Genomic DNA, 13,876 nt, shown 5'->3' with positions numbered 1-13,876 from the left:
GTGGTAATTCCTTAACCTTCTCTGTGTTTGTTTATTGCCCTACCTCCACACCCCGATGCATTCCTCTGTTACATGTGAGTGAATATTTTGTATGCCTGTTTTCAGTTATCCCTTGTCTGTGTAGCCTTGTTTGTTGGGTTGGTGTACTATGGTGCACAGTAGCACCTCTTCTACCCTGGGTGGGGGAAGAGAACAGATGAAGGGCTAACTCAGGAGATAAGGCAAGGGTGGAGGCCCCGGAATCTTCGCCATCTGTGAAGTATTCCAGGGAACAGGGTGAGCTAGGGCGCCCCCTAGTGTTGGGGATAGAGAAGAAGCTCCTGGTCTCGGGTCATCCGACTGCTGTGTTGTGACACCATGGCACTGTAGCTGTTCTCCCTGGACGTGGACGGGAGAGAAAAATTGAAGAAAGGTTGCAACGCAGGATAATTACAGATGGTGGATAAGCAGCCCCAATCAAGTTCCAAAGAAATTCCAGCTGTCTTGCAGGCTCAGGGTGCATCAGTGTCCATGCGAACTATCTGTCGACATTTGAATGCATTGAAACGCTATGGCAGGAGACCCAGGAGGACCCCACTGCTGATACAGAGACATAAAAAAGCTAGACTGCAGTTTGCCAAAATGTACGTGAGTAAGCCAAAATCCTTTTGGGAAAGCTTCTTGTGGACAGATGAGACCAAGATAGAGCTTTCTTGGTAAAGCACATCATTTTACTGTTTACCGAAAACGGAATGAGGCCTACAAAGAAAAGACAACAGTACCTACAGTCAAATACGGTGGAGGTGCAAATATGTTTCAGAGTTGTTTTGCTTCCTCTGGCACTGGGTGCCTTGACTGTGTGGAAGGCATCATAAAATCTGAAGATTACCAAATAATTTTAACTGGAAATGTAGTGCCCAGTGTCGGAAAGATGAGTTTGCATCCTAGATTGTGGGTCTTCCAGCAGGACAATAACCCCAAACATACTTCAAGAAACACCCAGAAATGGTTGGAAACAAAGTGCTGGAGAGTTCTGAAGTGGCCAGCAATGAGTCTGGATCTAAATCCCATTGTTCACCTGTGGAGAAATCTTATAATTGCTGTTGGGAGAAGGCGCCTTCACATATGAGAGACCTGGAGACATTTGCAAAAGAAGAGTTGTTCAATATTCCAGTTGAGAGGTGTAAGAAGCTTGTAGATGGTTATAGGAAGCGATTGAGGGTAGTTATTTATTCCAAAGGTGTGCAGCCAAATATTAAGTTGAGGGTGCCAACAATTTTGTCTGGCCCATTTTTATATATATGTTTCTGGGAGAAATACTTCACTTTCTGTAACAATTTCAAGGGTGCCAACACTTTTGGCCATGACTGTACATGGAGTCCAATAAAGAAAAGCATTTTATCACAGCAACGCGCGCTAACAAAGTCATAAATTCTGTGCGCACATGAGCTTGTGAGGATGACTATTAGTTCACAGACGTGATGGTCGCATACCAATATCCTTCCCATTTTCGGTATAAAAGGAACTGACGGACGGTTTCTCTGATTTCTTTTGTTTCGCCTTCTTGTCGTTAGTAAATCCCCAATCTTTAAATGGCTGAGCTGTAAAACATTTTTTACACTGTAACTATATTTGTGAGACACGTTTGCATCATAACATTACTCAGACTGCTCCAGATAATAAAAACCTAAAAGGGAATCTATCAGGCGTCTTAGGAAAATCGAATGAATTACATTTCTGGGTAGGGGAATTAAAGAAAAGCGCACAGTCTGCAAATGGATATTCCATGATTGAAAGAATCAACTATAAATCTTTATGTAAATGAGGCTGCAAATGCAACATGGGCGGGGCTATGCTCGACTCTTCACCTTCCTGTCTAGAGCCACTCCTCTGTGCACAAGGCTGCTTAGCCCAGTGATTGGCTGCAGCTGAAATCTCCTGCACACACATTGTTTTTTTGTCATCAGTGTTTTGTGCTTTGCATGTTTTTTTGCACAATGGAGCATGTGACTTCTTTTAGCGTTTTTTTTTTCAGCTTTTTTCACCCATTGACATGAGTGGGTGGTGAGAAAACTCTATAAAAATCCACATCAACAACGCAAGTCAAGTATCAGGTTTTGCTGCTTTTTTGTGCCAAAATCTGATTTTATAGAATAGGACTTTTTTTTTTCAGCACTAGACTTTAGCAGCATGTACAAGAGACAAATCTAGCATGCCAAAACCGCAGAAAAAGGAACAAAAAACGCAAGAAAAAACAAGGAAAACATGGTTTTTCTGCAGCTTTTTTTCTGCCAAGAGATCAGGTTTTTGCAGTAGAAAAAAAACCCGCTGCAAAAACGCCTAGTGTGAACTTACCCTTAATCAACTGAAATTGAACAGCCCCTTTAAAGTGACTTTGCAATGAATGGAAATGAATCTAGTGAAAAATCAGGGCTGATTATTGACACTGTCTTCACATCCAGAATATGTGGATGTTTGACAATAGCAGAATATTGTTTTTGACTGTCTAATTGTTTGGTAAAGTATTAATAAATTTATTTCAAATTCTGTAACATAAGAACGTGGAGGAAAAAAATACCTGGAGGAATGTCCGCCTTGGCACTATTTGGTCTCCACATCAATGCTTTCAGGTTAGGATCCTTCTTTCCTTCTTCGTCATCTCTGAGACCCTGGAAATCAGATAAGTGATGACTTATAGATCATAATGAATATATATGAACCAGGAACCAAAGACACTTTAGTGCATTACAATTTGTTGAATGTGTAGAGTAGAATTAAAAGGTATCGCTACGTATCCTGGACTTTTGGGACATAATGGTAGGTAGGCGGCACAATGTGAAGGAACCTGTGTCTGGGCCATCAGGGAATCCAACAAGCCAAAAGCAGAGATCTCCTTAGGCCAGTGTCACACATCCGAGATTCAAGGTCCTAGTATGGACTGTGATGTCTGGACTGGTCTCCCGACCCAAACTCAACAGCTTCATTCATTCATATAAGGTCCGGAGACCTGTGGCCAACCAGGACATCATGGTTTGTAAATGGATTGTGAATGATCTAGAGGCTACAAACCATTCGAGCAAGTGTCAGAGCTGTTGGCTTTGGAAGTGGAAGTTTTTTGGGCTTCTGCTTTTCTTTTTGAGACGAGACCTCTGGGGTGTTTGCTGGACTCAGGCTTTCGTCTTTAGTCCCTGCACGATATTTTAATGCTTCCACCAAATAGGCGCACTGCAAATGATAGGAACACAAACTACTATCTGATTACATGCAGGTATCGATGAACCCTGTAAATGACTAACATGATAAACATTCAGACAGTACTAGTCACTTCCAAGAAGCACGAAAAGCCAGTGATGAGAGAACATGCTGGGACAAGGCGTTATCTGAGCATGCTCAGGTGCTAGCCGTCGTGCTTGAATACTATGTTCGAGTCCCCGCAGCTGCATGTCTCGCGACTATTTGACAACTGCTACACATGCAGGGATTGCCACCACTATAAGTGGATATAAGACAGCACATACCTTATTGGAGTAGTTAACAGCTTTCTCCATCTCGGAAACAAGAGACCTTATGTCATCACTTTCAATCACATCTGTAAAAGAGGCAAGAAAACATTGCCAAATTTCAATAAGCCGTGAAGGCCGACACATCCTATGTCAGACCGTGACAAATAGGCGGTGATACATACCTGACTCGCTTTAGTGCTGCGGGAGTAGAACATTTTAGTTAGTTTTTGCAGTGATTACAATAATTGGAAACTCCGCACCAAACCTAGTCTTGGTGGCTGTCTGTCACCTCTTATAAACTAAATGGCCAAAAGCATGAAGACGTCTACACAGTCTTGTCTACTGATCCGGATTCATAACTTAGTTCCAAGCCATCAACATTTTATTTAAGTTGATGCCAAAGGCTTAAAATCCTCTGGACAAACTTTTCACTAAGTTCTCCAAAACCTCCGTAGGAATTCTCATTTTTAAGTTTTAGGGGCCATGCACATGGCCGTATTTTCAGTCCGAGTGCGATCTGACATCACAACACATTGCACTTGAACCAAATGTTATTATTAATATTAATAATCTTTATTTATATAGCGCCAACATATTCGACAGCGCTCTACAATTCAGCAGTTCATATACAACAGTCATAAGTAACAGCGTTAGAGACAATACAATAATTAAAGCAAAATAAGACGACCCTGCTCGTAAGAGCTTACAATCTACAATCAGGTGGGGGGGGGAAGCAAAGTACAGAAAAGGACTTCAATTAAGGAATACAATAGGCCTCCACAAACAGATGTGTTTTTAGGGAGCACCTAAAACTGTGTAAGTTGTGGTTAGTCCTAATTTTTTTGGGTAGAGCATTCCAGAGAATTGGTGCAACTCGGGAGAAGTTTTGGAACCAGGAATGGGAGGTATGGATTAATGCAGCGGTTAGTCGAAAGTCGCTTGCGGAGCGTAACGAGAGGGTAGGCCGATAAACAGTAATGAGTGAGGAGATGTAGGGGGTTCCGAACTGTGGAGAGCTTTGTGGGTGAGAACAAGCAATTTAAATTGGATCCTATAATGTATGGGCAGCCAGTGCAATCACTGGCACAGATCGGAGGCGTCCAAGTACCGATTAGCCAGATAGATTACACTGGCTTTTGCATTAAGGATGGACTGGAGGGGAAACTTCGAGTGAGGTGGAGGCCAGTTAATAGACAATTGCAGTAGTCCAGGCGGGAGTGGATCAGGGCAACAGTGAGGGTTTTTGCTGTTTCCCTGGTGAGAAAGGGGCAGATTCTAGAGATGTTCTTTAGGTGTAAGCAGCAAGAGATTGTATACGGGAGGTGAAGGGAAGATTGGTGTCAAACATACAGTAACATCCAGACAGTGCGTCTACTGCCTAGACGTTATTATAGTGCCACCCACGTAGAGGGAAATGTCAGATTTAGGGAAATCAGTAGACGAAGGGAGCAGAAGAATTTCAGTTTTGGAAAGGTTATTCTATGGGGCTGAGCACCTGTCAGAAAAAAAAATGGAGCATGCCTGAGTTTGATCCGATAACTGGACCGCAATCTGCCATGCAAGTCAATGAGTTTGGGGAACCCATCGGACTGCATTCCGATGACATCTGAGCGCAGCCCTATTTTCACGGACTGACAAAATGGAGATTTTTTTTTCTCCATCTTCTCCTCTTCTGAGAGAATCAGATTACCCTTTGATCACACTCTGATCAAACCCTTATCAGAGTCTGATCAAAGTGAGTTTTGCATAATTGACCAGATTCTCTCAGATGAGAGAATATAAGGTCTCCTTCACCAAGGGTTAAGATCACTAACAAGACCGTGCACTGATAGTTGAAATAAAAAGCTTGCAGTTCTTCACCAATTTTTGCTCTATCTACAATTTTCAGTTCTCTCTGAGACAGTGGATGGAGAAGAGCAGCTGTGATGTCTCCAATACACAGCGGTCAGAGAAATGGACTCCTGCTGTTATTTTTCTGTAGCACATAGACAGAAGCAGCAGCAGGGTCTCTGCCCTTATATCATGATGCTCTCCGATGGGGTAGCAAAAGCCTGGTGACAAATTACCTTTAAGAGTTTAATATATAGCTCTAAGCACAGAGAATAATTTTGGGTTGTTTTTTTTTACCTGAACTATTTCTGTTAGGTATAGCAGGCTACTAAGTGCAATTTTCTTACCTGTGTCATTAAACCAGTGATATCTTCCATTAGTGACATGGGCTAAGTCCTGTAAAACTCGTGCCGCATCACTTCTGTCATTGCCACCGTCCTCACTGACGGTAAATAGACAAGCATGGAGCTGTAGATCGCATCCGCTGACTGCCTCTGACAAGTAGGCATGAACTACATTCTGAGGTGTTAAAGAAAAAAAAATGTTATTAGCAGCTAAATATGAAAATTCTATAGAAGTTGTCCATTTGTCTGCTGTATGGAGATGCGGACTGCCTGTTGACTAACATGCCTATTGTTGTGATGTTTAAATAAAAAAAGAAAAAACACTAAAGCATTAAAAAATACCCTACAAATTGCCACTCACCACATCCTGATCTGGAATCCCACTTGTAAATAAATACATTCCCTGAGATTCTTGGTTTTCCTTATCGATGAAGTTGCACTCTATTGCTGTTTTAATGGCACTAAGAGTATTCCTGGAGCCCTCACACTCCAAAGTCAGCAACCACCTGGAAATAGAAAAATCAATCATTAATATTCATATAAAATCTAATAATATGTATTATTATTATTAACTAGAGTTGAGCGACTTTGCTCGGATTGGGTTTCATGAAACAAAATTTGTTTCAGATGAAACTCGTCCGACTAGGGCAAAAAAAGCCGGAGTTTCGTCCGAAACCCGACCCCAATGCAAGTCAATGGGGAATAAAAGTCGGCATTGAGCGGACGAAACTCCGACTTTTTTTGCCCTAGTCGGACGAGTTTCATCTGAAACAAATTTTGTTTCATGAAACCCGATCCGACCAAAGTCGCTCAACTCTATTATTAACCCCTTCATGTCACAGCCAATTTTTGCTTTTGTACATTTGTTTTCTTCATTCCTCTTTCCAAGAGATATAACTTTTTATTTTAATGTCGGCAAAGCCGTACGAGGGTTTGTTTTTTTTTGCAGGACGGTTTGTATTTTTTATTGACATCATTAATTGCACCATTTACCGTATTTTTCGGACTATAAGACGCACCGGACCATAAGACGCACCAAAAATGTTCAGAAGGAAAATGGGGGAAAAAAAAATAATGCGTCAAATGGGGACCCGTCTTACAGTCCTGAACTCAGCTTACTCTGTGGGGGGGAGATCAGCAGCGCTGCTGGAGCGGAGTCACAGAGGGTGTTTGGTGGTCCGGCAATGATATGAACGAAACTGGTGCGGCAGGTTCGGCGGTGCTCGGTGGTGCGGGGGGCTCCGCCGACATTTTGTGAAAGCTGGGAGCCCCAGCCCGTCCATTACTGCGATTAGTGGTCTCTGGGAAATCCCATCCAAAGGCTGGTGCTGCAGGGGCTCCGGCGACATTCTGTGAAAGCCCGGAGCCCCCGCACTTCTATTGCCTCGATGCTGTGGCCTCCGGCAAAATGGCCGCAGGAGGCGGCGTATGCACAGATTGAGAACTCGGGACGCGATTTCGTTGACGAGATCTCAATCTGTGCATGCACCAACTCTGGCGACCATTTTCCCTGAGGCCACAGCATCGAGGCAATGGAAGTGCACGGGCTCAGGGTTTTCACAAAATGTCGCCGGAGCCCCCTTACCACCAAGCACCGGCAAGCCTGTCGCACCGGACTGGGAGTGAGATCATCGCCCTGCAGCATCGGACCACAGGAAGAATCGCCCGACTCCTGCTGCCACCTCACTAATTGTAAGTATGGTATCTTCCTACTATAAGACGCACACCCGTTTTCACCAAATTTTGGGGGGACAAAAGTGCATCTTATAGTCTGAAAAATACGATAAACTACTGGAAAACAGGAAATAATTCCAAGTGGGATGAAATAGTGAAAAAAAAATCAATTCCACATATTTTCTTTTTAGTGTATTCTGTATATGATGAAATTACTTGGTTAATATGAGTCTCCAGGTAGGTATAATTATGCCGATAAACATCCAGATTTTTTATTTTATTAAAAGGAGTATTCTTAATTTTTCTCTTGAGCAGCACACAGCTTTCATGCCCTGATTTCTAGCAGGGTGGGTTCCCCTCCTTGAGTGACAGCTCTGGTGACTAATAGAACAGTAGTAAGAGTAGAACTATAACGCTCAGCACAAGTTCTGCTATAACACATTCAGCTATCAGTGGTTTGTTCTGGAGTTTAAACTGTTATCACAGTATTTATAGAGATAACTGTGCATTTGAACAAGCACATGGACAATGAAAGCTGTGATTAGCAGACCTGCTCTGACAGCTGCTGGGCTGGTGACTTACAACTGCACCTCTTCAGCAGATGAGAGGGAGAGGAGGGAAGAGAGTAGGTAACTGCTGCATAGAAATTATATTTTAATATAATGATATATTATATTTAATATAATAGATTATATTTTACATTAGGAGTCATCCTCTCCTGGAAGTAACTACTGACACTCTTAGCCAGGATCTGGAAACCAAGCTCCATGGAAATCAACTGTACACTACAAAAAATAATCCGCAATTAAGAACTTCCACCGGCACTGGGAACAGCTGATAGGCGGGGTACCAGGTGTCACTACCCGACCCATCAGATATTAATGACTTATCTATAGGATAGGTCATCAATATAAAAGCCCTGGTCAAACCCTTAAATAGTTCTCTTCATATTACTTTTTTAAGATTCCTGACAGATAGTTATAACAGTGGCACTAACAAAAGCAAAATATTGACCCTACTGAACATTAAAAATGATGTCTAGAAAGAGTGAGACTGCCTACTCCCATGCGTTCTGCAAGTTTTCAGATGTCGTGGGAACCATTCCTTCCTTCCAAACGTGTACATCACTCCCGAATCTGCAACGTATAAAGTAGTAATCAGTAACTGTGATATAAGATTGTAGAGATGAGCAAAAAGATTCAAACTACCCTGATCTGTCTTCCAGTTTGATGCTCCGTGACAGTTTTCGCTTGCAATCCTCTACCAGGCATCGGGAGTAGATCTGTAGCTTGCAAAGTGATTAGGCATCACATAACGTCATGACATAATGCTGCGGGCCTAATAAGCAGAAGAAGAACCCGGGATGCTGGGTAGAGGACTGCCAACACAGAAGTGAAGACTGTCCTGGTCCAGCTGCCACGAGGAACCAAATTGAACGCCGCACCGGGACATAAGTAGTTTGAATTTTTTTCTCATCTCTATAAGAAAGGTGAGTGTATATTAAAAAATATCTTTCAGGACTTTTGTGGAGATTTATCAAACTATTTGCACCAGTTTTATGTTGGAAAAAAGTCACAAATCTTTTGCGCAAGAAAAGAACATTTTCTGATTGTGTGTGGCGCTCGCACTTTTCTAAAAGAAGATGGGATTTAGTAAGTTGGACGAGGCCAACCACATACGCTGTCAATCAAAGTGCCGAGGAATCCTTACAGTGTGTTCACTGTGTAGTGAGCGGTGAGGGGACAGTTAAAGACCCCTGCACAATGACTGGAGGCTGCAAGTAAAATACAATTTCATTTTCTCCCTGTAGCCACTGCTCCAGTAAGCCTGAGACGTAGAATTTAAACTGTATTTATCTGCAAATTACCAATATATCTGCAGGTAAATGGCATTTCTGTATGTGTCAGGTTCCTTTGAAAGTTTAGGTTTACTTTACTACGGAAAAAAATCATATCATCTTGGAAGTATTGCAAAAATTCCATGTCACGGAGCAGTTGCGGGGAAACAGGAGACGTGGAGCCAGGGCCCCTGAACTGCCCCTCAGGCTAAAGGGAGTGCCCTGACTCTCATTAACTTGGGGGTACACTTGATGGTAGTGAGGCCCAAGTCCTCAACCTGTCCCTACCTCCTGTTTAGCCAGGGAATAAAGTGAACTGCACCAATAACACGAAAGGTTGGTTAGCAAATGATCAGTATTACCAACCAGGGCTGTGGAGTCGGAGTCGGAGTCGTGGAGTCGGTGCTCATTTTGGTGGAGTCGGAGTCGGAGTTGGAGTCGGTATAAAATGGACCGACTCCGACTCCTAAAATATATAATAAATTGGGTACAGTAATTCAATGCAGGATGTGCTGAATATTTTTTCATAGGAATTTGGGAAAGTTATGAAATGTCCTATAAATGGCTGTTATATTCCTGATCTAAGGCTACATTCACACACAGCGTTTTTCCTGTGTTTTTTGGGGATACGTTTTTCAGCTGCAAAAGCTGATCATCTTTTTAAAAAACTGCATCACCTGAAAGGTTTTTGAGCTCATAGATAATGTTTTCAATAGCAAAAGCAGATTAGAAATCTGCTCTATCTATCCATTTATCCATATCTGTCTATCCATATCGTATCTGTACCAAAAAGAATGAAAACTGGGTAGTACACCAATATATATTCTGTTCTATCTAAATATCTTGATTATTGGATCATAAAAATGATTAAATGTCTGAGGTTCACATTGTACTACAATAAATTTTTCACTTAAATATAAGCAATATGTGTGGGAGTCGGAGTCGTGGAGTCGGAGTCGGAGTTGGAGTCGGAGTCGGTGTAAGGGAAATTGAGGAGTCGGAGTCGCAGGTTTGGCTTACCGACTCCACAGCCCTGTTACCAACAGTGAGCTGCAGCACCAGGTGGCCTTATAAAGGGAAGAGGGAGTGGAACCCACCTGCATAGATAATTAATCACCATGCAGTAACACCAGCAGCCACCGGGGGGAATAAACCCATCAGCAGACCAACTACAGTTGTAGTAACACCAGCGGCCACCGGGGGCAAAACTGACATTAACCCCCAATGGCCAGAAAGAGAAAAAGTTTATAAACAAGAATCTAGAATCTGACAGATCCAAAGATGGATCGTGACATTCCGATTGTGTGAATATCACAAGCCAAAAGTTAAAGGGGTTGTCCGGGCTTTTCACATAATCTCAGTACATATCTGGGCTGCAGAATTATGACAATAAGTAATTTACTTTCTGTCACTAGTTTGCACGGTTTTCTAGATATTCTGAACAGAACGTCCAAGGGGGGGGGTGTTATGGCATTGAAATGAGAGCTAGTTGTAACCTCCTACTCTACTCCAAACATGCCCTCTATAGCAACAACCCCACCCTCCATAGCTACAGGCCCTCCCAGTCCACATGAAGCAGCCCTCATCACACGTAGCAGAACTCTCGCGGAAATTGCCGCAAGAATTCTGGAATTCCATTCCGCTGGAAAATCGCATTTTAAATTCCCGTGGAAAAACTAGCATTTTTGCAAGCGTAATTAGCTTGCAGAATTGCTAGCGTTTTCCAAGCGATCTGTAGCATCGCTTTGGAGAACTGATTGACAGGTTGGTCACACTCGTCAAACACAGTGCTTGACGAGCGTGACCAACTTTTTACTATTGAGGCCACCTATGCGGTATCAAGAGTAAAAGATAGAATGTAAATAATAATAAAAAAAAAAATATTGTTATTCTCACCTTCCGACGTCCCGCGCAGCCTTCCCGCCTCTCTCCACGCTCACGGTCCCAGTAATCCTTTGCGACAATTACCGCGATGACGTCTGTTCTCGCGGGATCGCGACGTCTCGCGGTCATTTGCGATGACGTCGCGCGAATGACCACGAGACTTCGCAATCCCGTGAGAACGGACGTCATCGCTCGCAAAGGCTTACTGGGACCGGGAGCATGGAGAGAGGCGGGAAGGCTGCGCGGGACGTCGGAAGGTGAGAATAACAGTATTTTTTATTTTAAATTCTATTTTTTACAGGGATATGGTACCCAAAGCCCGGAGGACAGTCTCCTCTCCTCCGGACCGTGGGTACCATCCGCAAATGTTCTGCTTACTTTTCGCATGGTGTGCACAGCCACATGCGGAAAGTAAGCAGAACAATGCATTCCTATGGGTGCGGGATCGCCGCGATTCCGCAAAATTAAAGAGCATGCTGCGTTTTTTACCGCGAAGCGATTCCGCTGCGGTAAAAACCACAGCATTAGCACAGCATTGCGGAATCCCATAGGAATGCATGGGATGCTTATTTTTCGCTGCAAAATTGCGCGGTTAAAACCGCCGCGGAAGTGCGAAAAAAACACCACGTGTGAACTCAGCCTAACGAATTCTTCCCCTCCAGCAGCCTCAGTGCAGAGAGCAGCTGCTCCTCCCTCAGACACACACTGAACAGTGATCTATGGAAAGTGAAACTAATGAGGAGGGAAAATCGTCCTGTATTCTGGGCCACTCCATGATTACAATACATAACTCATTATCAGTAATTCCTTCCCTCACTGTCCCAGGCTGCTGGCAGCAGTGAGAACAGACTGTGTGATGGCCAGTGATGGGGGTCTGCAGCTTCTAATCTGCACAGGGGATGGCAGTCACTGATGTAATCTGTTGTGTGACAAAGCCTCTGCTGTGTGAATGAGACAGCTCTGTGTCACTGATGTCTTCACACAGCAGCAGATTTGGGGTTGTTGCTATAGAGGGCATTTTTGGCGTAGAGTTGGAGGTTACGAATAGTTCTCATTTCAATGCCATAACACACCCCCCCCTTGGACGTTCTGTTCAGAATATCTAGAAAACCGCGCAAACTAGTGACAGAAAGTAAATTACTTATTGTCATAATTCTGCAGCCCAGATATGTACTGTGATTATGTGAAAAGCCCGGACAACCCCCTTAAATGCAACTTTTTTTCTCCAGCAGGAATAATAGATATTGCACTGAGATGACTTACAAGTGGGGTTTGGCTAGAACTGTAGCTAGAAGACAGAACAACTTACACTATAATGTTAAATAAATCCTTGTTTGCCATTTGTTCTTCCAGTAAAAGTCGCAGAGAATGCTGAATGTGTATAATGTGCAAGGCGTTCTCGAGGGATAAGTCCACAAGCAGCACAACCCTTCAAGAAAAAGTAAAGTACAAACCTGAGCATATACATGAACCATCACAACACACAGCACATACATGCTCAGGACAACACAGAGATGTGCTATGTATATTATCATAAAATGACCGATGACATACAGCGTTTATTTCTATTTGAAAGGTCTGAAACATGTTTCCAGGGGATATTTTTTTTCTTCCCTTTTAATTTTTGTGCGGTTGTGGTCAACCATTTTTTGTGCCTTTTATACTTCTGGATTAGTATAGCAATTCTTTTAATAAGATGTGAGTGCTGGCTACCGTTTGGACTCTTTGTAATCAAGTCATGATTTACATTAAGACGGCAGATCTGCGTTAAACATTTGTAGGATTCTGTTTTAAGGAAAACTTAACACACACCTTTTTTCACAAACTGTTCCCCACTGTCTCCTGCTTCCTTTTGTAAGCCAGTTTATTCTTTTCTCATAGGTCCGAGCCATTTTGGCTAACTGTTTCTGAAAACCAAATTTTATAAAGATTCATAACTAGCTTTTATTTGCTGTTCACGAACTGATCATCTGCTTTTTTTTTTAGGTCTGTAATGGTTTAAATGAGTATGCCATCTGTGGCTCTATACAATAATTTTGCGGGAAAAACGCTGTACAATTTTGTAATCTTTTCCATTTTAATTTGTGCTCATTTTGACCTTGGGAGTCCAGTGGGCGGTCTTATTAGTGATTGACAGCTATTTTTGTAAAAGTGTACATACATAGTAGGTGTCACTCATTAATTGGACCTCCCATTGAACGTCTAGGCTCAAAACAAGCAAAAATTAAAAAGATTTTTACTAAATCACAAAAATAGCTATCCAGCGTGCCTCTTAAAACATTTGTATTTTAGAGTGTTAATATTAAAAATATATAACTCATTCATGGGTATACTTAAAATAATGATCAGAAAAGTTACCTGATAATCATAAAGCACTGGAGGATCCACATGTATATTTTTAACAGTTCCATCATGCCACTCAAATTGCATCATTGCTCGCTAAAAAATAATATAACAAATAAAATTAATTATACAAGCAGTGAAACAATATAAAGGTGTAACTCTACACACTCGTATATATTTAACAGATACTAAAAAAAGTTTATTACTACTTTTGTAATATAAGTTTATTAATCAACCATATTTTTTCGGATTATAAGACGCATCTACATCACACAACCGAGCTAAGACAACAGAATGTAGGAAAACAAATACAAGGGTTGGACAAAATAATGGAAACACATAACGTTTTGGCATCATAATCTTCAAACATGTTATAAACAAGCAAACCGTGACATATGGTAATGTTTTGTAGTTGATTATTTGAGTCATGTGATATGTGTATATAAATTAACTGTTTGTTTTGCAGAATTGTAAGAACATTG

The 13,876-nt window shown here is 42.1% G+C and overlaps 1 protein-coding gene across 1 annotated transcript in view; it reads right to left on the bottom strand.

The window, feature by feature from the left end:
• Positions 1 to 13,876, bottom strand: part of VWA3A (von Willebrand factor A domain containing 3A) — an 88,299-nt gene that overhangs the window by 28,089 nt on the left and 46,334 nt on the right. Inside the window, exons 16-25 of the mRNA XM_073542976.1 lie at positions 13,410 to 13,490; positions 12,864 to 12,958; positions 12,361 to 12,480; positions 8,392 to 8,466; positions 6,018 to 6,162; positions 5,660 to 5,831; positions 3,498 to 3,568; positions 3,049 to 3,204; positions 2,558 to 2,648; positions 1,473 to 1,580 (exon numbers count right to left, since the gene is read on the bottom strand). Coding sequence (XP_073399077.1) covers positions 1,473 to 1,580; positions 2,558 to 2,648; positions 3,049 to 3,204; positions 3,498 to 3,568; positions 5,660 to 5,831; positions 6,018 to 6,162; positions 8,392 to 8,466; positions 12,361 to 12,480; positions 12,864 to 12,958; positions 13,410 to 13,490 — 1,114 coding nt within the window. The remainder of the gene's footprint in view (positions 1 to 1,472; positions 1,581 to 2,557; positions 2,649 to 3,048; positions 3,205 to 3,497; positions 3,569 to 5,659; positions 5,832 to 6,017; positions 6,163 to 8,391; positions 8,467 to 12,360; positions 12,481 to 12,863; positions 12,959 to 13,409; positions 13,491 to 13,876) is intronic.

The sequence above is a fragment of the Dendrobates tinctorius genome, unplaced genomic scaffold (genome assembly GCF_039654945.1).
Source record: "Dendrobates tinctorius isolate UK_male_01 unplaced genomic scaffold, ASM3965494v1 ptg000129l, whole genome shotgun sequence".
NCBI lineage: Eukaryota > Metazoa > Chordata > Amphibia > Anura > Dendrobatidae > Dendrobates > Dendrobates tinctorius.
Note: the sequence above shows the minus strand (reverse complement) of the source record. Positions and strands in the feature narration are given on the sequence as shown.